This window comes from Epinephelus lanceolatus, chromosome 9 (genome assembly GCF_041903045.1).
Source record: "Epinephelus lanceolatus isolate andai-2023 chromosome 9, ASM4190304v1, whole genome shotgun sequence".
In the NCBI taxonomy this organism is placed as follows: domain Eukaryota; kingdom Metazoa; phylum Chordata; class Actinopteri; order Perciformes; family Serranidae; genus Epinephelus; species Epinephelus lanceolatus.
Window position 1 is genome coordinate 26,760,192 of NC_135742.1, and position 25,915 is coordinate 26,786,106.

Sequence of the window (25,915 nt, forward strand, 5' to 3'; positions counted from 1 at the left end):
AGTGAGAATGTGTTGACACGACAGTCTCAGGTCAGGCTTGTCGTGATAGAACCCACAATTTCAGCCTATGTGTCTACAAAGAGTAACCTCTTTTGACCATTGGGTTGTCACTAGGTCTCCCAGTCATCAGACCATCCGAAGTGTGTATAGGCACCTGGCTGAACCCAACCTCACAATATTGTAACTGTTGGTCCTTCAACAAGAGGGACAGCAGTGACCTTGTTTCATCATTCTTCTTCACTCCTGCTGCAGCTTACAGGTGTAGAAGGCAGATTAAACTCTACAAGGCTTGTCTTTGTATGTGCAAGTCAGTGTTCAGTGTGTGTGTGTGTGTGTGTGTGTGTGTAGGTAGTTACATATGAGTGAGTACATTTTCTCTGGAAGGACACCTGGAACATAACTGCTCCCTAGTTTTCTATTGCTGTCCATCTGCAGAGTTGACAGGCAGCGATGAGGTTGTGACAGCTATGTGCGGGCTTCTGGGTCATCAGTGTTCCTCTGTTTGATGTGTTAATTGGGACCCTCAGCCCCGTGTGAGCAGCTGTGCAACAGCTGATGACATTCCCCTCGGTTACCCTGCATGCTTCCTTTTAAATACGCTTTCACGTGCATCCATGCATTGCTACATAATTAATGTTTGTAGTTTTGCTCTGCAGTCTGCCATCACCTCTTTGGCCTTCTCTCAACTGCACAACTTAAAAATGATATAAAAATTAGAAAAATGCCATCTTTGTGTCCAGTTTCAGAAGATGAGGTGTCAAGGGAAGCCAGCGATATGGGAGTCACAAGGGAAAGATATGTTGAGGATCTTCTTCAAGCCCTAACAGGAGGTGATGGAGGAAGAGGAAGAAGAGAGGGCGACAAGGAGGTGTATTCTTTCCACGTCACTCCTGATCACTGTCATCTCTCATATCAGAAGCCCTGTGGTGACATCTCGGTGAGCAAAAGCTTTGGTTTGATTTAATTATTACACTCTGTTGCGAAATCCTCACTGTTTAGTGAAGTCTCAGATATTTTCAGGTTTTAAAGGTAATATAACAAACTTTAAACAGACTCATAAGTAACCACTTCAAGGCCGTGTTTGGACAGACAACAGTGCTGCATTAACAAATGCAGCCTCCTCATTTATTTCAGCAGGACTGCTGTCATTGCACAGCATAGACAAGAAGAAGATATACTTTATTAATCCCTGAGGGGAAATTCAATTTATTTTTCACTGTGTTGTCCTATACACACAGGCCTGAAATACACACACATACACAAACTGGACCTATACATGCATTAAATGGAGAGATGTCAAGGTGGGTAGTGTTTTGGTGCACTGAGTCCCTGTAGAGCAAGGGTGACAATTCTCTCTTGAAAAGTCAATGGACTGTGGTATTTTAGTAGCAGAACAATGTGCTACATACCTCAACAGAGGGGTAACATTAAAGGAGCTATATGTAAGAAATCTAAAGCAAATAGGCGTAAAATCCTCCTAATATGTCACAGAGACTAAGGAATAATGTTCGCATTCAGTAGAGTCTCAGCATCAGTTACAGTTACGACTGAGCTACAGCAGCACGGCAAGCAGCATTAGCAGTGTCCCGGTACATAGCATTAGCAGCCAGCTCCTCATGAGCTGTATCCCGGCAGCAGCGTTAGCAGCAGAGAAGCCGGACTTGCGGTCTGCTGGAAAACCGAAGATCAAGGACGCGGCGACACAGCCCTGCCACGGCAGCCGCCCGTGGGCAAACAAATTAGTCTCCAGCGTGCTGCTGTCCAGCAACCTCGAATCTGTAGGGGAGGGGGGACGAACATGACTCGCGGCAGTATTTTGAATTTGAGTGCAGTAACCGTTTTGGCCACGTTCTTACATACAGCGCCTTTAAAACAGGATGCAGTGGAGTGGTTCTATTCATACCATCCACAACTTGGCAGACATAAGGCACAAGGGTGGACTGGAACTGCAAATCTGAACAGCTGGAACTAAGGCTCTGTAGTTGGATAATACTTTCGGAAGTCAGATACTCTGCATCATTGCTTAGGGACATGTTTAGTAATGAACTATCTAAAGAAGTCTTACAAACTCATTAACTGAAGTAGGTAGTTGGAAACCCAAGTGTTGAAGAATCATTTGTTGAGGTTCAATTTTAGAAAGTTTCTTAATTATGTCAACCAGTCAGTGGTTCACCTTTGAATTCCACATCATGCACTTCCCTGTTGTCACTGTCCCCTGAGGATAAATGCATCTAACGACATACAACAAAATAGAAAGGAAGTCTTAATTTTTTACAGGGGGCTGTTAAATAGATAAGGTTTATAGTGTCCCCACATTAAAGCAGATTTAAAGTGGTTTCCTTCAGGCCACTGTGGAAAAAGCCAGACGAATTATTCACTCATCCAACAGCAACAATTTAAAGCAGTTGTCTAACGGCCTTGGCTCATAAACGTTTGGGGAAAAAGGTTTGCTGATTGAAGGTTTCTTGAATAGTAAGGTAGAGCTAGATTGCATTAATGTAAACAATCAGTTCTCTTTTAAAATGTATACAGCAGTCACTGACAGAGACATGTATTTTGCTGTGCTGAGGTGATTCTCACATAGTTCACACTGAGTGACAGGTTTGATGGAGAACAGGTCACGGTGCTTTCAGTGGATCTTGTGGTTATTCCTCCAAACTGTGAGAGGATGCTGTTGCCTCCAGGGAGCAGGTCACTTGGGGTCCTGGGACTGCTGTGCAGGTAGAGGAGAGCAGAGGGAGAAGGCCTGAGGGTTTGGGACAATGTAGAGAGTGAGACCATAAAGCCTGATTTATGGACAGGGCTGTCCCCATATAACAATGTCAAACAACAGTTTATTAGAGCCTTGTTCTTTTCTCTCTCCCACTCCCCCTGGCTTTCTTTGTCTTGGAGTGTGGGCCGTGTATACAAGTGTGTTTAAGTGCGCATTTGTCTGTCTGGACGTGCAGACATACTGTTGGTTTTAGATGAGGCAGCCAGGCTGTCAGGCTTTGACATGCTTGACAAAACGTTATTTATTTAACGTTATTTTTCCTGTGTGGGACTTGTCTCATGTAACTACATCTCACATTTCAATAGTGAAATAAAATTAAATGAAATGAAAAAAAAAAAAAAAGTTTGTGACTTAGCCACCATGTTGGAGAGTTAACGTAGCTTAAAGTATCAAGCACTGCTCACTGACCACTGGCCGGGCCAACGTTCTCATTTTACAGATAAACAGTACACTAAAATGTGTTTCTGAAAACATTTGAAAAGAGAAATAGGCAATGCAGTAACAATATCTTGGTTCATATTTGGTCAACGCTAGTTTGACAGATTAACCGAAGTTCACAAGCAGTGATTGACATGACTGACAGCTGCGTTAGAGACTCTTTAGCTCTGATTGGTTGTTTTCCTTCACATGCAGTAAGGCCATTACGCCTCGTTTCCACTTACGTATGTGACTAGTGTCTGTAGATCCGTAACTATACGGATGATGCCTCTAGTGTCCAATGCAAGGAAGTGCATTTCTTTACAGATGGATAGACATCTGATAGAAACTACCTGTAGCCGCAGGGGGAGAGGCTAATTTTGTCTGTTTTTTTTTTGGAACATTATCGGGACAAAAACAGGAACGACCAGGTACGTGGCATGTTTTGTGAAATATTTAATTAAAAAGACGTATGAACGGCTGAACTATGACCTGACTGTAAATAATGTATAACCATATTTTAGCAGAATAACATTACTCACAGATTCACAGTGACTAGATAAACAAGTTCTTTTCAATCATACAAACTCGCTTGACAATCAACACAGGCAACTGAATTTAAGGAAATAGTCTGTTAGCCAGTTAGCAGCCTGTTAGCAAAGCTAGCATACAGTCTCTCAAAAATCCACTGCGAAATTTCAGTTTTTTTAATGTACTCGGACTGAAATATTACAGAGGGGAAGAGTTTCGCAGGCACATCGGACATCACAGAGATTCCCCTAAGAATGAATGGACTTCTGGTTGGAAGTCTGGTTAGGCTGATCTATGGACACCAGTCACAGGTTATATGTCTCATTTAGTGCTGTGTGAATGTAGCGACAATTGAAGTAAATACGAAGTTACCAACTACAGCTTAAATGGAATAATAGATCATCGATTTTGACAGTAATTCACAGTGTGTTTCTGATGACTTGATTATTGTAACTCTTTGTGCCTGAGTACACTCCATCAAATCACTGACACTTCCTCCAAATGCATGTCATCACCAGGGAGTGAACCACAAGAGAGACAAACAAATAAACAGCAGCCATCATTTGACTTTTGTATTCCCAAATGAAACAATTTCACTGGTATAAAAATGACATAACTCTCATTTGTGTAGGTGGGATTTGTTTTGTAGCGCAGGGAAAAGTTGCTGCCAAAAGGAGCAACTAGACCACACAAAATGATTGACAGCGGGCCCAAATCTGTCCGGCCCCAAGTGTGCTTTTTAAACTGTAATCCATGCTCGCATTGTTGCTGACAGTAATCACCACTGTGTGCGGTATGTGTGTGGTAGACACAAATGAAAGAATCCTGGGGGGCTATTTGCATTAAGTGCTAACTACCACTCTTGTCTAACACCTGCTTCTCCCCCCCCCCCCCCCTCGCTCTCCCTCGTTTGCCTTTTCTACAACACGTCAGAGGTTGAAAAGTGGAACATATTTTCCCAGCTGGATAATTTCAGGGTGCAGAAATGACCAAAAACGAGGGAAGTTTCCTTTGGGAATAGAAGAAAGGAGGCTAGAGACAAAACAGGTGGTGAACTTAACCTGACATTAATATTTTATGAATATGACCCCAGAAGTTGTAATGATGAATGTAATTTGGGTGTTTGTAGTTAAACTGCTACTAAGCAGGTGTTTTACATGGCTAAGTCGGACATTAACTCCTCCTTAATGTCTGTTTAAGTACCCATCTGTCAGTGATGGAAGAATAAATATTCTAGTGCTGACACTTGCTGATACAGACACTTAATGTTCTCGCAGATTCAGACCTTTAGAACTTTCAAGTTTGAATTAGATGATCCTGAATAAACTTATGAGCTAACTATCTATTTTTTATGTAGTTGATTACACAACTATAGTACGTTACTTTAGTTTCTAGCATGGCAAAATTGTCACTCTCTCTAAAAGTTCCACTTTCCGCTCAGCTCTTACTTCAGACCAGCTCTGGATCCAGAGAGATTGAGACTCTTGTTGCTGACAGTTGTGGTAATTGAAGCCGCAGGATTCTGGATGAGTCTGTGTGGATGCATGTGACACTGATTGTCGATGTTTTATGTTTGTCGAATAGAACTTGTGTTATGGTTCACTGGGGACCGGAGTTGCACAGCATGACGCCAGTAGTTCATGTTTTGTCTTATTCTGATTGAATCATCCCAAATTCTGAAGTGTGAAATGATACAATATGTGCCTGCACATAATGAGTGTGTTTGTACATTCACGGCCTGTGTTTGTCAACATTAGTTACAAACGCTAACAATTATGATGCGTGATCATTTTAAGGTGTGGGGGCCAAAAGCAAAAACTTTGCAGATAAAATAATGACAGTGCATTAGTAGGTGACCTGTTTCTGTCCTAGCAGCTTTTTAGCAACTTTCATTGTCATTCATAGGTTTGTTTTTTCATTATTTGCTGATCATCTCATCTGTCTTTTTATGTCCACTAGGTGTAAGCCTAGAGGGGATCATGCATTTGGTTTTGTGTGTGTTTGTGTTAAGCCCCCTACAGACTGTAGATATATTCGCAGTCTTTTAAGTTTACTGCAAGCTACACTGTGCGACATGTATCTAATAAACTTGGGTACGACATTAAGTTTGTTAAGTATGTTAGCAGACTATATGATGACAGCGCCTACCGAATCGCCATGATGTATGATGTAATAGCTTCCCATACTGAGCTGACCTCCATGGCAAGCTGCTGTCTGTGTCTTTGTTTGGGTTTAGCACCAGGGTGTCATTTCATGCTGCATTTCTATTGGCTGGATAGTAGACGTGGTCATAACAGCAGTCACACAGTGAGATGGTCATCCCAAATTTCTTTTATTCCTGGCTGTCTTTGATCGCAAGACCATGATGACGACCATCCTTGAATCTTTCTCACTGTGCGACGTAGGATCACAGTTTGACTGACTACTGTCTCCTCGCTCCTCTTAACTGACCAGTGGGGGGCACTTTCTTTAAATCGCCTTGTCTAAATACAGCAAGCCTCACCCAGTGTGTTGCAGGCCACATTTTGGCCTTCATCATAGTTCGTCGTGACATCCAGAGATGAGATGATTTTGTCCCTGTTTTTGTTATCTTAACTTGGTAAGATAAGGGAGCCAGGAGGGGCAGTTACACTGGCCGCAGCTCTCTGCAGTCTAATTGTGACCCCGTTTTGCTCCGTCCACCTTATGGCATCATATCACACTGGTAACATTTCAGAAGCCAACTTTTTGCCTGCCTGATTTGGTAGACTCGCAGATTTTGTTAATTTTGTCTTTTTTTTTTAATATTTGTGCTTCCATAAGTAAGTAGGAAGGTTAGTTAATGTTTTTTTTTAATTTTTTTTTTAATCTTTTTTAACATGTTTATTTTTGTTATTTCCTACTTATTGTGCTGTAGCCTACAGACAAGGTTAATACCATTAAAAGTCTGGTTACAAACGACATGGATCAAAGATTTGCAGCATATTTTCGTTAATAAAATATATTAATCCTCATAATTGCATTGTAGGCTATCTATAGTTCACATTTACTGTTCGCAGGAGAAATCAAACTGCTCTGTGCAAGGCCTTGCTGTTTCGTCACCAAGTGTGTTATTGATTGATTTGTTTTAAGCTTCTGTGAAGTTTTTCCTCCATGCTTGGTGGCAGATCTAAAAGCTGTTTAATTTTTATTTTTTTCTTTCTCTATTTTTGTGTCCTACACCAAACATCATCAAGCCATGTATCTAATAACAACCTCTACAGTTTTTAAATACAAACATCTAGTTCACTGATTGTGCATATAATTTGCTATAATAACATGTTGGAAAACAACTAGAGAAACTGCAAACTGGAGATAAATGACAGGACAGAAGAGCCTTCATAAGGGTTACTTTTGGTTTTACAAAAGAAGTATTCCCAGTGTGATGATGTTCAGCCTTTGATTCCCCAGGAATTATTAAGCTACTCTTTGCTTAATTGACACAGTTGTGATACTGGCATGTAGGGTTTTAGCTAATGAGTATTTTTCATCATTGATTCATTTATGTATTCTTTTAAAAAAAAAATAATTTAGTGTATAAATTGTTATAGAATAGTAAATACCAATTATGACTTCCCAGGGCCCAAGATAATGGCTTCAAATTGTTTGTTTTGTCCGAGCAAAAGTCACAAAACTCCAAAGATAAACAATTCAATGAAGTAAATCACAGAAAAGCGTCAAATCCTGACATTTAGGAAGCTGCCACCAGAGAGTGTTTGTCATTGTTGCTTAATAAATGACTCAAATGATTCATCGATTATCTAAATAGTTTCAGACGAATGTTCCTTCAATGTTCTTTTGATTTTTGTCTTCCATATTTTGGCCAACAAAATTCCCACTAAACCCATTGTTGGTGATGCAATTTCAAATCTGTGAAGCGGCCAAAAAGCTTTTCTTGTGGTTTCTGAAAAAAAAACAAAACAAACAAACTCTGTAATCATCTGCGATTATGTGTTTAACTTTTACACTTCTAGTTAAGTTTTTGTTCTGCGTTTAGTGTGTTGGAAATTTTGGTAGCGCTGGAAGCCAGATTTTTGTCCTTTGAAGAGGCTGATCCACCGACGCATCTCTCCTGCTGCGAGCTCCACATCACAGTAGTTTGTCTCTCTCGTTGAGTGTGACTCTTAATAATGACTTCCTGCCTTGCTTTAAACATCTCTGCACCCAGTTCTAGGCCGATACCTAAAGGAAATTAAGTACTTGAACTATTTTCTCCCACTATCTGCTATAGTGCCATAGCATGCCCTATGTTTATGGGAACAGTCATGTTATCGGGAAGCGCAGTTGCCCCTCACTTCCTGCTCTTTATCTGTCCTCACGCCTCTGCAGGGCAGACGAGGGAGCTGATGGGACGAGCTGATGGCCGCTCCGTGCCCACACTTCCCATACTGAGCACCCTTGCCCAACCTTGAACACTGTCTCTTTGTCATCGGGCACACAGGGCTCACCCACTCACTTCCCCGTCCCCCCTGGACACACCAATTAGTTTGAAATGGAAAAAGAGACGTAATCACTACATGTTTGTCCTCATGTGACATATAATATAGTCATTGTGAAAAAGTATCATTATGAAGTGTACTTTTTGTTTGCAAATTAATGTGCTAGATATCTTTAATCTATGAATTTCAATGATGGTAACCTACAGTGATATTATTGATCACTGTTTATTTTTATTTTTTATTTATTTATTTAATCACCTCTGATCTATGGGAATAAATAGTGGGTTTGGTCTCCAGCGATGTGTTGGACGGTGTGATAAGGGAAGCTTTGTGTCCTCTGTGCCCACAGTGTGTTATGGTATCTTTTTCACTGGGACTGTGTTCTTTCGGCTTTGTCCTCCACACCTACGTCCCCCCTTCTCCACGGGTTTGACCTTACGGTCTGGCTAGCTGTCTGGAGACACACACGCAAACAAACAGTGAGACCACACACACATCAGACTGTGTGCAAATGAACAAACATCCTGAAACCTAAAATATATTACATTTACATTTTTTGCTAAATCTTTTCTTCTTTTTTGATGATGTTAAATACGCTATGTTTCATCCCAAAATGGAGATTTTTACGAGTTTTCCAGGTCGGGATATTTATTGCAAAGAAATGAGGAAGCATTTCATCTCATTGTAGAGGGCTTTTAGTTTTCCATCTGTCTTGTCGTTATCTTTTAATGTCATAAATCACCCCACTGTCATATTAAAGCCATGTGTCTAATGCTGTTAGAGGCTGAAACAACAGCTACACACAATGTATTCTTTTTATTGTTGTTTTAGTTAATTAACGCAGTGGAAAAATGTGGCAGTGGGTCGTGGATCACAGTCTGACCTCCCACACCTTGGCAGAGGCTGGCAGCAGTGTGCAGACTGACCTTTAGCTTTATCTCTGTGTCTCAGGAGGGAGGCAGAGGCTCAAGAAAATAAATGGAGCTTTTTAGCCCTTCTCTGTCCTTCAACAAGGAACTTAAAAGAATGAAAAAAATCATGCATTACCACTAACAAAGCATGCCGCTTCATAACATTTCCAGATTTATATTTTGCTTAGTGCATTCTTCCTTTTTCCGTGTTGCACAGTACGCTGAAGGTAAACTTCTGGTGATCTGGAATTCGCATGTTTACTTGCAGAAACCCTGAAAGTAAAGACACATCCTTTGGTTTTTTAAAGGAAGGAGCAGAATAAATAAACAGCAGCTGCAGTTTCATTTCCAATGTTAATCCAGTTAATTAGGGTTGTGCTTCCAGCAGTTTAAATGTCTGTATCTGGTGTCTTAAACTGGTAATACCATGGTAACTCGCCGGTCAGGAAGATTCATGGGCTCGAACGACGTCGTCGGGTAAAACTTTGATGACAAATTTTGACATTTGACTTTATAATGGAGTAAAACTTGTACGGTAAATGTAGGTCATTCTGGCACTTTAAAGTGTTAAAATATTAGTGTACTCAGTGTGTCAGAGTCCAAAGCCTTCACATTATCCTTTCTAATGTGGCTGATTTATTGCCAAATGGCTTCCCTCTGGAAGCACAGCGAAGATTTAAGGGCAGGTAGAGAGAGGTGGAGGAAGGGTTTGAGGTCAGATTAAAGCTTTCACAGCTTTTACACCTCACACATTGTGCAGCTCTGCATGCATGCAGGGCTGTATTCAATGTCAGTTTTTTACATGAGAAGCTTCTACTGAGGTTTTTGAATGTCTATTGTCATATTTAATGACATCATCACCCCTTAAAAAAATCCTCAAACTAAATTCTCAGTTTGAATAAAGGGAGTCCTTGGAACTTTCTTTAACAACTGAACTTAATTTGGGGATGCTGTTGCTGTTAGATTGCCACTAAACCACCTTTAAATACAGGTGTGTACCCTGCTTTGTGTACAAGTCTAAAAGCCAACAAATATGAGTTGAAGCAGAATATTTTGTGAGATAAAACATATTGTAAATTTTGGAAAAATTTGACCTTTGGACTTAATAGAACTCACACAAGTCGTAAAAAATCCTACGCTGCTGCTACTAAAATCTAGTTCTACAAATAGAAGAATACTAATAATATGAGTGTAGCCTAATCTTTATCTGCCGGGCTTAAATAGAATGTATAGACATGCTCTCATGGACAAACATCAGCTATTCTTACTGGGCGTCTTCCTACACTAGTCTCACCCTTTCTTATTAATGGTTGACCATCTTGCACAACACTGCATCACAATGGCGTCTTGCCAATTCCTTACAAAGCTCAGTGTCACAGATGTCCTCTTAATCCCCGAGAGGAGCCTGCACTGTATCACTGTGACATCCTGATGTTCTAGATTTTTACGAGCTCTTTGGGAACCTCATCCGCCTTAGATCCTGGGTGGTCTCTTCTGTGTCCCCATCCTATTAAGGTGACTTTTGTTAAATCGCTGATTTCCTTGTTTTGATCAAACTAGCAGCACTGGCACTGAATAAGCGTGTCACTATTCAAAGAGATTTTTATAGAATTATCTCTTCATCTATATTCAGTTAACTTTGGATTGGCACTGAATGGAGCCGTTATCTTTGAGGAAATCAATAATATTTGAATTCACTGAGGAGTGTTTTTGACCAGACAAGCAGTCTGTTTTCTTATCTCATGCTCCCAATGCACTCAAAGATGTACATGGCCCTTGTGCTCATGGCGTGCATTTTGTATCTTGCAGAGGAAGGTAATGTATTAAAGATTGGTGGCTTTCAAGCCCCAAAACAAAAACAAGATCCCATGTAAACAAGACTAAGTCTAGGCCTACATACATGTTTTATTTTTTAAATGCATAATTGCTACATTTTAGCCTAACGTCCATACTACTCCATTTTGTAATCCGTAAAATGGTCTCTTAAAATGCTGCTGACCCTGTTATGGTTTAAAAACTCTGGGGTTGCGTTTCAGTCAGGACAGGAGGAAACTGAAACTATTGGAAGCGATAACGCAGACACCCACGTTGGCTTCCTAACTTATCAGTGACGACGTGCCAAGCCAATGCCAGGGTTTCCTCTGGTGACGGATAAAGCTCCTGGATGGTACCGCTCCAATATGTCACTGTATTAGCTTTGCAGTGACTCCCTCATTTCTTTTCCATCGCCTTGACTTCCTTATACTCGTGTTATTTTCAGTAACAATTCTGGCTCCAAGCAAAGAAATCTCTGGTCTCACTTTTTGCCATCTGCGTAGTATTTTCTGTAAGTAAGCAACCAAGTGCAGGATAGACAATCTGCTTCCTGTTACACTGACACGTGCATGCCTCCTTGTACACGTAAATGGACATCTGATATGTGTTTTCAGGCGTGAAAGTATGAGAGATTATTTCTGAAATGTTGCTAAAACACTTGTGTGTACGCCGATTGTTGAATAAAAACATATCAAAGTGAATGTGGCCTTAGAGTCTGCAGTCACACTAGTGGCTCAGTGAGAGTGTACGTAGGGACAGTGGTACTTTGAGCTAACTGCTAGCTTTACCATGCTCACAGCAACGATGCTAAAATGCTGATTTTTAGCAGTTGTATTGTTTAGCTTGTTTACCATTTTAGTTTAGCCTGTTAGCATGCTAAGATCTGCTAATAAGCACGAAACAGGTAGTACTGCTCAGGCTGATGGGACTGTCATTCTTTTTGCAGATATTTGGTTGTAAATGGAAGATTAGAATTCTGAGCTGATGCGCATAGAGAGAAGTGAGGGATCGGTGATAAGGATACATGGTCTCAGAACATTCAGAAGTTTGTGCCAATCCATCTGCGTCGTAGATGTTTAGACGTTTCACTGGATTAGTGAAAAGTTTGATCTGCAGGTGGCCTTAGAGGAAAAGTCAGGGGATCTCTAAAGATATTGGTTATTAATTCAGGCATCAAAAAGGATTTGACAGGTTTCATTCAATAGCAATAGTGTATTTAATTTACAAAACATTGCAGAAAAGTTAGTTTTGTTAGAGACAAAGTGAGAGGGAGGGGAGAAAACATAGAGAAGGAAGTCTGACATTGTCAAAAAGAAACTTCCAAAGCCGAGATGATAAGGCTGAGGTAGTGAAACTGTGGGAGCGATGTGAAGTGAATGTCCACTCAACGTGTGCAGGTTCACCAGTGGAGGGGAAAACAGCTGTGTGGCCTGCCAGGACAGCATCGGCCCAGGACAAAAATGACAAGTATTTTATGAGAGCTTTTGAAGATGGCGGCTTTATTACAGTGGGTCTGTGGCCTCGACACAGCCCAGTGAAGATTTAGCACCTCATCACCTTCTGGTTTCCCAGCGCATCATGAGCTGTACCTCTGTGTGTGCATGGGAGAATCTCCAAGGCAACAAGCAAACAAAGATTGGGCAGGTATTTGAAAATATGTCTGGTGTGGCAGCTTTAATGAGTGCACTCCAGGTTGACCTATGTTCCCGTGCTTCTGGGTATTCTGCGTTTTTTTTTGTCACCCTCTGCAATGCTTCAGTGACCAAGTGCCAAATGCAAACCAAATGAGGAATGTTTTATTACATCTGAAGTATGTCTGTGATTCCAGAGAGTCACAGAGAAGAAGCAACAGAGAGGAAACTGTGTGCTCACTTGCATATTTTACTGGTGACCAATGAATTCATCCTGTATTCCTCCCAGACAGAAGAAAACACCTCAACTTCATAAAAAATCTCTCACATCAGAGAAAATGTGATGTAATGGTTTGTTGCACCTCTATATTGCGGAGCTTCTCAGGATAAGGTGCGAATGCTTACTCATTTTTTTTTTCTGTAAGCATGTTTTGGAAGCTGCTTGAAATGTGATGTCATTGCTTTAATCCATTCATCTGTGCATCCGTTTGTAATTGTAGCGCCAGATGTGCTTTTCTTACTTCCAACTTCCCCCAGCTTTTCCTTACAGAGGATCACTTGGCAGCTGGGAGATGTAGTTTTGAATTGGTCCTGTTGTCTCCTCCCAGTCGGTCATACTCAAAGGCAGCTAGAAGTTATGCTTACCGTGTGGCATGAACTATCTTAACCACCACCTGTCAGTGCAGAGTACTAAGATCCTCCCATATACTGTTCATGAATGATGAGGCCAGCCAACCTGCAGAGAAACATTTATTGCCTTAGATATAAATGCTTGTGCAGTTTGTAGTCTTATTTGATCTTGCTTTCCTTTTCCTTTTCTTTTCTACTCCTCTTTCTGCAGGTGCACTTGGGTTCGGTGGAGCTCCAGCCAGCTCCAGATCCTCTAGAGCTGAACCGGGAGATGATTGGCCAGTCCCTGAAGCGCAGTGCAGATCTGGAGTCAAAAAACTACCAGCTGTTGGAGGAGAACCGTAGACTGAAACGGGAGCACCAGAGGATACTCAGAGAGTAAGGATTTGGAGGAACGCAGCTCAGTGTTTTGTGCCGATGGATTGAAATGTGTGTTTTTGAGAAAATATGTGATGCAGAGCAAAGGTCAAGTCTGAATGGAAAATACCCCGACAGAATGAAATTATTTCCTTAAGATGTTCCTTGCTGGTATTTGTTTGCTGCTTGTCTTGTTTGCATGCAAGCTCTCTTTGCTTTTTAAGTCGTGCTGCCAGCTGTTTATATGCACAGCAATCAACCAGTATGACATCATCACTGGTCGCCCTTTCAAGAGCATTAAGAGTTCCACCCAGTGTTGCAAACTGGGCTTGTGATTTCTGGGAACTGACTTCAAATGATTCACTTGTATGTCTTTCATTTCAAATATAACGTTTTTTTTTCAAATAGCCTTTTGTTTGTGTAAGTGTTTATCAGCTTGTTAGTTCCTGTTGATGCCAATGACTGGAGCATTGCCAGAGACGCAGGATGGGGGTGACTTATGTCTGCACTGGGTGGAGGCGTCAGCATCATCCCTCTTAGCAAATTACTCTCAGAGGGCAAAAGAAACAAGAAACAACAGCTGCAAAAACATGCACTGGTCTGTCTGTGTTTGCATGTGCACGTGTGTTAATGTGCGAGCGCATACGTACAAGTAAAAGTCCATTTGCTTGAATGCATGTTTTTGCACATACATGGGTGCGTTTCTCTCACCAGGTTGGAGAAGCATGTTAAGGATAAGGAGATGTCGGAGGGGGCGCTGTACTCACGTTTCGTCATGGTGTTGAATGAGAAGAAGGCAAAGATCAGAGGCCTGCAGGGGGCTGTCCGCCAGCTCCAACAGACTAATGAGGAGCGGAGACAGAGGTCAGCAGATTGATTTTGCATGACTTTCACTAATTCTGTGATGCTCTGGTGTAAGTGGCTAGCTTTGTTACTCGTGTTTCTCACATATTTTAATTTTTGAATACATCTGTTTATGAACCTCTGGGTCTGATGAAGACCTAGCTACCAGGTCAAACCTTTAAGTGTGGACCTACAGCACTGATTTGTTGTCTATTGCATTGGGGGATTTATGTCAAATATTCACAAGACACAATGTGATTGACTAATTAACATTTCAACCCATATGACTATGATTACGAAGCATACCAAAAAATTATGCTAGCTTAAAATCCAAAAAGGAAAACCAAACAAACAAGCAAACAAAAAAACAACAACAAAGCAACAGATTTGATGGATAAGGCTGCAGCTAACAGTTGCTAACAGTTATTATAATTATCGATTAATCTGCCGATTATTTTCTCGATTCTTCATTTGGCAAAATATTTGAAAACTCAGAAACAGAGAGCAGATGAGAGGACAGGAGCAGCACGACCTGAAATGACTGCAAAACATGTCTCAGCATGTTTTATTTCTGTTTATTAGGTGGTTAGGCACTATGAAAATAATCCTAAGGAGCTGTGCCTGTGTCTTATTATGGTAGGGAAAACCCTGTGGTTTATTCTGGCATCATGTTGGCTAAAATGTTGTTGACATTATGTAAACAAACGTGCATGTAAACACAAGGACAATATTATACGATAATTTTTGCCGATCATGATAATTTGATTACGTATTTAGCGTGACTGGCCAAATCACAACTTTGTAGAGCCCATCGTAATGTCATAAGAAATCTTGTTTTTTCTGACCCACAGCCTGAAATAAAAAATATTCAGTTTACTGTAAGGCAATGCAAGAAACAGCATCTAGTTCTTTTATGAAAACTGACATGAATCAGAAAAGATGCTGATGAATTTTCTGTGGATCGACTGGTTGTTTTCTTGCAGGTACACATTATTTGTTTGAAATTTTATGAGAAACGCTTAAAGCAGTGGTTCCCAGCTGGTGGGTTGCGAGTCCATTCTGAATGGACTGCAAGTGACTCGCAAACATGTCAAGTTTGTAAAAAACACACTTTATTTTTAAGTACAGTGAACTTCCGGCACAGAGCTTTTATTTTGAAGGGCCGTTTGCTGCTATAAAGTGAGCGATTAATGGACAACTACTTATTAGAGACAGCAAACTAGCTCGATGACATGGCAAAATGCAAGTGTGATGCTGAATATATCAAACTGGGTGGACCTTGAATCAGTGACCAAGGAGAAATCTGGACCTCATGGCTGGACCAGTTGGGAACCACTGACTTAAAGCATGGAAATCAATCTAGCTTATTTACTGTGTAGCACTTAAAACTTTTGTATAAAGAGTAGTCATTGTTTCACACTTGCAAGTTTTGTTTCCAGGCGGGTCAGAGCACAGCGCTGTCAGATCTGTATATGTTGCCACACCTTTGGCTTTTGTAGAACAGAGATGGTGTCTAATTTGTTTCTTTATAAGCCTGTGTTATTATATTTGTCACCATAGTGGACCACAGTATAAAGATGGAAGATTTTACTAATGCAGTAATCGCTGCTCATGTGTCTGGCTTTGTCACCGTCCCCTGTGGTCAGTAATGTAAAATATTAAAAGATGATTATCTAAAGGTTTTGCCAGCATAGTAAAATGAGATACTGTATTTCCCAGAGCATTAATGCGCATTAACTTTTCTTTTCTGTTTTTTCACGCTCACACACACACACACACACACACACACACACACACACTGATTGTTCTACATAAACCATTTGTGTCCTTTCCTTCAGTGACAATGACACAACTCATGGTGAAGATGACAGTCAGGACAGAAGAGAGGAGACAGTTCAGAGCTTCCATCCATCTCAGGAGCCAACTATTCTCATCTCAGGTGTGTGTGTGTGCGTGCGTGTGTGTGTGTGTGTGTGTGTGTGTGTGTGTGTGTGTGTGTATGTGTGGTGTATGAAGTGTTTTGCTTTTCAGAGGGAAAACTGCGCCAAAGCCAATTAAATAAACAATTCTCTGCCAACTCAGAATGAATAATTGGGTATTACAGATGAATTATATGAAAAAGAAAAAAAAAAATCAATTGTTTTAATCTTTGCCTGCGTCAGAATATGTTGCAACAGCAATATCAATGATAATAACCAGACTGAAACATCTCCTTGCCCTCCAATTACTCAGAAAGAAATAACAAAGGCTTTTCTCTTGGGGTAAGGCCGAGCCTAACCAATGCAATTCATAACATGAAGAAGAAGAATTGGCAGTTAGCTGTGTATTTGTGTTAACATGCACAAATGTGAGCTGGAGAAAGCTGAAGTGATATTTGGGTTCAGGTGACAGGGTTATGATGATAGTGCTGCACATTTAAGCATAAAATGCAAAGCTGCCAGACAACACATGTAAGTTAGAGAGGGTGGAGGATGGGGCCACATACAGTAGGCTTAATACACACTAGGATGTTTCAGAAGTAATTTAAAGGGACATGTCACCCTAAAGCCTAGTCCAGACCAATGATTTGTGACGAGATGAACTATTTTAGAACGTTGCAGAGAAAGTTGCAGCGGTAGAACTGGCCGTCAAGGCTCGACTCAAGCTGGCTGATGGTGTCACCTGCAACTCCGCTGGTCAAATTGCTGGTGGCTGGTTTTAGAATGTGGAGTACTTCGCCTGTTTGTACAGCCAATCGGCTTGTAGTGAAGTCAAAATGACCGCAGACAGTGTGTTCGCTTGCTGCACCAGGTGCTCTGTCCCCTCTGAGCCCTCTGTTTCCGTCCTCACGGTGCTGCTGCTCGCTGTATGTTCTTATGCACCTTCACACACACATTCTTATTGACTAATTAATTGGCGCTGGTTATTCATATTACTGTGGAGTATTCATTATGAATACTGTCCATCTGTATTCACATTTTAAGAAGCTACAAATCAGATTCAGCCACAAAAAAAGCCTGAAAAGCTGGAAATCAGAACAGAAGTACAGAGAATTGTTGCAGAGATGATACACCATCTCATCTAGTTGACTTGGTGTGAACCACCAGGTTTTTAGAACATTGCAGATCGGTGCATTGCAGGAAGTTGTCTGTTTCAGCTCATCTTGTTGCAAATCTTTGGTCTGAACTGGGCTTGAAATCAAAACTATATTTTTCCTTGATTGTTTTGTTGTGAGTGTTGGAGATATCGGCCACAGAGATGGATGCATTCTCTCAAATATAATAGAACTAGTTAGCACTCAGCTTGTGGTGCTAAAAGCAGCAATAAAACCTCAACAGTAATGTCTCTTTCCAGAAATCATGACCTGGTTACTAAAGATAATTCACTGACTTTGTTGTGAGCAGTTTCATATAGGAACTACTTTCTCTCCACCAAACCACACCCACCAACCGTATCACCACACAGAAGGTAGTGTGCATCTACTCATAAACAAGGGGCTTGTGACAGTGTGAGATGTAAACAGTGATGTGTCGTCTTCAGCTGAGTCTTAATGTTAGCTAATTTGCAGGTACTATGTGAGCTAGCAGTAGATGCACACATCCTTCTGCGCAGTGACATGGTTGGCGGATGTAGTTCAGTAAAAAAGAAAATAGTTCCTCCATGAAACTGCTCACAGCAAGGTCTCTGGATTATCTTGAGTAACCTGTTTGTTTTTGCAGAGTGCCATCTAGTTCCATTTCATTCAAGAGAAGGCAGACACCATTATGGCCGTCATCTTGAACACTCTGTAAAATATGTATTTAAAATGTGGGATGAACTGTCCCTTTAAAACCTTGTCCTCAGAGGCTTCATTATTTGGGACTCCTTCATAGGTCACCATTATAGAAATTTACTGTTACAAAAACACACCAACAACTCATCATGCCCCAGTGTTCCTCATACATACATGCACCATGATTTGGTGGAGCAGGGTGTGCAGGCATTAACGATGGCAATTTTTCGCCCATTCCCGGTACTCCTTGTGATGTCATAGGTCACGATGTGACTCAGTATTGATGCAGACTTAAAGTGAAACTCTTGAGCTTTAGCTTTCCTTGAACTGATTTTACTGTCTAATAAACTTGACAGTTGAGCGTAATTGATTATGTAAGCAGGGGGTTTGAATGTAAACTTAAAAGCACACACAAGTTGAGAATATACCCTCGGGTAGCCGGGTTCTGGGAAACACTTGTCAGTGAGTCATAAACCCACCCAGCAAAGTCTGCTGTGATTGCTTCAACACGGCCAGCCGTGAGGTGGTCTTCCCCTTCCTGCATCACGCAGAGCGGGCGTGATGTCACATCATGCTGAGTCATACCCCACGTACTATGAGTTACAATCTGCTGGGTAACCTGCTGACCGCTCTCTCAAAAGACGTGTGTGTCCAAAGCCAAACTCATACCCCTCCAGTTGCAAAACACATTGATGCTATGGCGACATCAGCAGGTTCTGTTTGGCTCTCATTTTCTGCACACACACTCACACACACACACACACACACACACACACACACACACACACACGGACACACACCCCCTTCAATGAAGATGGATGGAGGTTGTAGATTGCGCAGTCGGGTCTTGGCTCAAGCACTTTATTGTTAGCAGTCCAGAACTGTTTTACAATGCTTTGTTGTGTTTTTAGTCGGCACTTACCTCTTATCTTCATGCCCTCATGAATTTGGCCCCATATTCTCTCTGTGTCCACAGTTTTTTAACAATATGGGTGTGTTTCCTAAACTTGTTGTAGTATTTACACTAACTCAGCTGTCCAACAAATCCATCTCTGGGCGTTTCTCTCTTGGTCATCACTTGGCCGTGGTGGAAACAAGCCATAAATCCATGTCAATGGCTGTTACAATATGCTAATGGCTGCCTAATGCATTGTTATTCCTTCTTGTTTATATTGCACAGCCTTAGTCTGGTAACCCCAGCAACCAATCAGTCCATAGCCACCTTTGCAACGATCTGAGGACGTGAAACAGACAGTATGAGACACAACAATCTTTTGTGTTTACAGATTCACTAAACACATACAGTAAGTAGATTCAGTAAACTATGGTGAATTTGAGACCTCACTGGCATGTGTTGTGTTCAACTTGGGTCCCCACCCATTTGGCTGTTGCAAAGTTTGACCCAGATCAGAAATTGTATGCACAACAGCAGAATGATGTTTCCTTTGCATTTAGAAATCTACCCAAACGTAACTGACATAGTGGGCTACTCAGTTTCCCTTTGACATGCTTGGCCCCAGTTAACCCTTGTGCCTCGAGGTGTGTTTTCATATAGCCAAGGCCTGATAAGAGAGTAATGACAGAGTAGGACTGGACACAAAAGAAGAAACTCTCTCTTTGACCTATCCCCTTCGGTTTAGCATCTGATGGTAACACAGGAAACATATCACTCACAATGGGGTGACCAGAGATAAAAGAGATAGAGATGGAGGAAGGGGAGTAAATGGAAAGGAGTGAGGCAGTGTGACTGAAGGGATGAGGGAGTGTCGGAGAGGGAAGAAAGGAATGGATAGAAATGTTAGAAGGGGCTTTTTAACTGTCAGATGGACTGTAATATCAGACTCACTCTCTATATTCACTGTGGATATTAACGGTTGCTTTAACTTCACTATCCACAGTTTTATCTCCTAATCAGAAAGCTAATCAAGTCATCCAAGCTTTTCTTTTTATGCAACACAACTGCTCAATCTATCAATCTAGCAGTAGTGGTGTGAAAGGGCAAACAGGTGTGTTTGAGTGTCCGTCCAAATAGAAACGATTGTATCTGACCGTGCCTGCATGGAATGCCAGATCTCTATTCTTGATAGGGACTTTAGGTGTGGAGCTGACCAAGGTTAACAGAGGTTATCTGAGGCAGTATGCCCCCAGACTGCCACAGAAGTGCCACAAATGACACTAATGGACGATCGAGTTAAACGATGAAGATGGACAATTTGGGCTTTGGTAATGAGACCAAAAATCCCAAAAATGCAGAACAAGACAAGACATAAGCATGCAGACACTTTGGGGCATTTGTCTCCAGGGGATGCTTAACATGACTCAGGAAGGACTCAGCCAGACATCTCTCCCTTCTCAGCTATAAGATGGTCAGCACAAGGCCACAACATGTCTTTCAGTTTGATTAAAGGCAGTAATTTTTAAGGATCCTGTTATTCACTCACATCTAACATAATATGCACTATGATTCAGTGTTTCAGTGCCATATAAAATAATTTATTTTCTTTGCCTTCAGTTGGGCAGCTTGTGACAACTTTTCTTATCATGGATAAATTATAGACTGACATAAATACTCATAATAAAAGGCTCTGAATCTGACACAACGCCTGACAAAGCGCTGTGAAACAGAAGTGCAGAAACAGCATATTAGCTCCAACAAATTTAAGATGTGACATTTATGTTCATAAAATTTATATTTATTTAGAATCTCTTTGTCATTCCTTGAAAAATTCAACAAATATTTTAATTCCGAAATTCAAAACCTAATGGACGAGTATATGAATAGTTGAATATTCTGGTCCAGCCTTAGAAGAAATGTTATTATCATCTAGTACCTTTGATTTACAGAGCCATAATTTTTTGAAATTAATGAGGTGCTTTAGTGACATCATTAATCAGAGATGCATAGAAACTGTAAAGAAAGTTATGGTATAGTGAGGCCCATGGTATCAGAGGTGGTTTCTGAACAGTTCTGTGTTTGTGTGTGTCTCTGTGTGTGTTGTTCATACTGTATGCAGGTCATAATCTGGTGAGCCAGGGCATCTCTTTGGACCGGACTTTTTCTGATGACGAAGATGAACAACCGAGACGGAAGCGTAGGTTTCTTCCCACCCCGAGCCCAGAGGCTTCTGATCAGGACTAAAACAGCAGGTCAGTCAAATGCAGTGCCAACACTTTGTCACCTTATTTGGTATCAGTTGTTTTTGCCACAGCTTCCCCTACTTAACCTTTTTGAGTTTATTAATACCCTTTTTGCACCAAAATTAGCCTGTGTATGTTGGTTTTTAAATGTAGGAAAACACATTAAAAATAGGTGATTGACTGCTTTCCCATTGCCAGTAGACCAGAGCCGTGTACATGACTGTGGTAGAGGGACGGGCTGGAAGACAGGTTAGTAAACAGTAGAAAGCAGCGTAGAAGCCATGCACTCTCTCTTTCAAACTCGGAGCTGACTACACTTTGAAGATGTTCAAGAAGTATTTGTATAGGGACGGACGATAGTTTGTGGCAGCCCGTCATTGCATCATGCCGACAACCGAACCAAAATTAGCACATGCGACCTGGTGACGTATTTCCATCACTGCAGATCGAAGCCAATCAGAGATAGAGCTGATAATACCCGAGGCTATTGTGGAGTCATTTGTCCTGGGAGTGATTACAGATTGTAACCTTTCCCGTTGAATACAAAAGCCAGATGGTAGTGGGTATCAGTGGGTTATTTTCAAGTGGAATTTTGTGGAGCTTCTCTTCACATACAGTAGTAGAACAAGGACAAAACTTATCATTGGAGGAGTTTAGATAGGAAAGCGAGATTACATGTTGCAGATTTTCAAGTAGCTCATATTAAGATAGTGTCAACATGACACAATCTCTCAGCTCCTCTTTCAATTGAAGAATAAGCTTTTCCATGTGGCCTCAAACCAGATTTTAACAACAATACAAGGAAATCATTCCAAGCTTTTTTGTTTTATGGCCCTGTGAAACATTTCTCTTTTCCCCTAAACTATCATTTTTTTTTTCATTTTCTGCACTCAGACAAACTTCTGAAAAACCACCACAGTAACTGATGTGGGGTGCCCTACCGAATTTTTATCCCCCATTCCTTCCTCTGCTCCCATTAAAGGCGGTTGAATCATCATTTTGTCGTCATCATTGGTGTTACAGAAAAGCCCACACATGCACGCTTCCCAGCATCCAACAGTTTAAGCTTTGAGTTCTTGCACATTTCTGCACAATTATGGTTTTATTCATCTTACACCTTATAGCATTAATTGCCTTACTGACTGGAAGATGAAGTACTCCTCCTGCCGCCTCTGACCACAGCAGAAGAATAGTCTCTCCAAGTAGGAAGGGTTAAATGCCATAATATGCTCAGCTAAAAAGAAAATAAGTATTAATATATTGTTTATGGCATTTAATGTCTTACACTTTATGAGTTTCCTTTGGGAGCATGAGTTGAATTTAGAGTTCATCTCTATGGGTGTGAACATCTCAACAACATGACTTTTGGAAAGATGGACTTACTGGTCTGACAGAGTTGCAGATATGAATCAGCTTCTGTTAATATTTGGATTTTCAGAGGTGTCTCCCAAACATCCGGCTCATACATACAATGTTGTGAGGTCTTTCCACATTCAACAGCTGCATGTTTTCTCATACTGACGCACTGCAATAGAACGACCGGAGGTTATTGGACTGCTGCCTTTTAACAGAATAGCTGGGCTCAGACTAACATTGCATGTTGTTTGTACATTACGCTTCAGCTGCAAAAAAGTCTAAAAGCAACATCTTCTGTATATTCAGAAAATGCACAAATAACTTAGAAGTATTTTTAACACTGCAGTAGCTTCTTCAGATTCACTGGTTGCAGTCGGGCAGTACCTGTCCTACATTTGCTGTAGTGATACTTCTTTGAAAGGGTCTGTATGTGACATTCAGAGCATTAATATGGCAGCAAACAACTATTTGCTATGTCAAAATACAGTTAAGTAATGGCGTTTTGAGCAGATAATGAAGTCATGCTCCCTCTCTTTGTGTCGTAATCTGAGCTTCTCTGTTTTTTGTTTTGGCAGCCAGTGTGGCTACATGTGCATGTTAGTGCATGTGAAGCTAATCACTGATGCTCTACACTGTGCTTATATGGTGGTTACCGTCCTGTCCCATGATGGCAGAAGCATAATGCCCACCCTGTTGCCCCTCCCCACTGTTAGCACCGTTAGCTGCCAGCCGCCAGCTCAGCCACCTCCATGTTGAGAGCCGTGTGCAGACAATCCCAGCCTAGATTCTGAGTCATAGACATGCGCTGAATGTTGCATACAGCTCCTTTAAATCTAAAACCCTCAGAACATTCTCCCACCGCTTACATTTGGGTGTTGGCTGGCAAATAAACACGACAGAAAATTACTGCAGTGTGTAGTGTCGCTTGGTCCAACTGTGCACTGACAGCAGTGGCTTTTTCGTTCCAGTGAAAACATGCACATCTTCTGTCATTTGCACCCTCGCCTCTGCATTGTATCTGATTTCTTTTGTTGCACACATCTTTTTCTTGAACTTCTTGGGTGAAATACACAGAAACATTATTCAGCCTTGGTTCATATTCAGATATTAAACTGTATTTCCCAAAATGCACCTCCATCTTGAGGACTGAAAAATTGAATTTGAAATGTGATGTTTGTTTTATTAGTGCAAATTATATACACCCTCACTTTTTCCCCCTCTGTCTATTCTCGTTTCCCCTTCTGTCTTTGCCTCTCTGTCTCTCTGTCTTGGCTTCACCCTCTCCAATGAAAAGATGACATCCGGGACTCATCATGAACATGATTAAAGCCCTGAATCTAAGGCTTTTCTGATGAACAGGTTTTCTTGATCCCTCTCCAGCTATGTGGCAAGCTACTTTCGGCCAGTCAACCCTATTCTCAATACACACAACCAAAACAGTTACAACCAGGCAACAGTGTCCTGGAGGTGTCCCCAGATTTGATGCCAGATTTCGTCCCAGATTGAGAAAGCAATTCTCAGAAAGCCAGAGCATGTCACTGCCATCTGGTTTGCTTTAACTGTGACAATTACCTGCCACAGCTCTCATGGGAGACTTGCTGCTTGTCTCTTGTCTTCAATAAATCAAAAGATGAATAATTAATGACCCTATCTTTCACAAACTGCGTCCTCCATTTGGAGCTGCTGTTAAGACTTTGCCTACATGCGTTAGCAGTCATGTGATAACAGGCACTTAACGCCCTCCAGTGCTTCCTCAGGAACTGCTGGTGCTGCTAATGACTTGGAGATCATGGTAGAGAAACTGGACCAGGAGTATGGAAGCAATTTCTCAAGGGTTTGACTTCGCCCTGAGCTCGAATTTGGCTGCCAGGCCCCTCGGCCTTGGCTCTGTGTGAGACCAGAGAAAGAGTAACAACTACTGAGGGACAACAGGCTACACCCAGAAAACAGGGTGTCACCAACAACGAACTGAAGCTGCTTTGTTGCTGCTTATTCATCATGTCTTGCTGATGTTTTCCTCCCTCTTTTCATTACGAAAATAAACTATGCGCCATCTCTTTCATTTCCACTTTCTAAACTAGCATTTTGCGAACAATAATTTGACCTCCCCCTCGTCTCTCCTTTTCATCTGCTCTTTTATTCCGTAGATGTTCTGTGGCTCAAACTACCTGAGGGGTGTTTTTGCAGAGGGTTAATAGGGTTATGTTGTCACTCTGTCCTCACCTCCTCACCTCTTCCTTTACCTCTGCTACCAGCTTTAGGTCCTGAGGTCATCACAGTGTGTCTTCACACTGACAGTAATGAACCTATGGAGACCTATTCAGGATCTTCATCTGACCATTCTACCTTTGACATCTGGACCTTTCTGCTGTCTTTTATGATTCTGATGATACCTAAATGTCTGCTGAAGACCACGGGTGGCTGCCTGGATAATCCCACAACACGCGCTTGCTGCTTTAGTAATCCCCACAGGAATGTCACACTCTCTCCTCTATACATCCCATAAATAAGGTGTACTTTAAAGGGAAGCCCAGATCAGTTTCTGAGGATAATTTACAGATGAGTGCATGACGTCGTCTGATGGGGGGTGAAACAAAGTGTGAAAGAGTAGGAAACTATCCTGAATATTTCAGTCAGTGGTTTCATCTAGAATATTACAATAACATGCTTAGTTATTGAATGCAGAATATTCTTAAAAGGCTTATTTGTATATGTGTTGTTTCCTTATTTTTTTACATTTTTTTTCTCATTTTAAAGACAATCAGTTGTTATAAGAATAAATATTTATTTTGATTTTACACACAATAAATGCTCCCCTAGAAATGTATTAAAAATACACGAAGGAGAAAATGATTAATAATTATTAATTATTTTAATGTGCAAACCATTGTAAATGTTTTTCAAACATTATCTGGGTAAATGTCTGTTGTGAAGTGTCTCACAAGACGAGGCACGTTAATTTCAACTTGATCTAAATAAAGATTTTACTTTGCAAAATATTTGCCTGATCAGTGTTTTTTATCATACGTTATTCCCCAAGAGACAAACAGCATGCAGCTTTGAGGATCATCCATTTTGTGATTAGGAGTAATCACATGATTTGAGCTGCAAACCATGAGGTGTCATTGATTTTACATGGGACGAGTTTCTGTGATGAGAGGTTTTACACAAGCGGCTGAAACATACAGCCTTCGCCAAAGTGCCAAAAACTGCAGTTCCTCTAATGGCTACTTGAGACTGGCTCCAAAAGCAAGTCATCCCCATAGACCCCCATGTTAAAATACCCAATTTTGCAGCAGAAATAA

At 41.2% G+C, this 25,915-nt stretch overlaps 1 protein-coding gene across 2 annotated transcripts in view; it reads left to right on the top strand.

Annotated features, from left to right (window-relative positions):
* The window catches only part of LOC117252334 (DNA repair protein XRCC4-like), a 32,517-nt gene extending 6,910 nt beyond the window's left edge, over positions 1–25,607 (top strand). For both annotated transcript variants that reach the window (XM_078170780.1, XM_033619138.2), the window contains 6 exons: positions 741–937; positions 13,377–13,543; positions 14,237–14,386; positions 16,204–16,304; positions 21,131–21,263; positions 24,866–25,607. In XM_078170780.1, coding sequence (XP_078026906.1) covers positions 741–937; positions 13,377–13,543; positions 14,237–14,386; positions 16,204–16,304; positions 21,131–21,255 — 740 coding nt within the window. In that variant the 3' untranslated portion in view covers positions 21,256–21,263; positions 24,866–25,607. The remainder of the gene's footprint in view (positions 1–740; positions 938–13,376; positions 13,544–14,236; positions 14,387–16,203; positions 16,305–21,130; positions 21,264–24,865) is intronic.
* Positions 25,608–25,915: the final 308 nt, after the last annotated feature.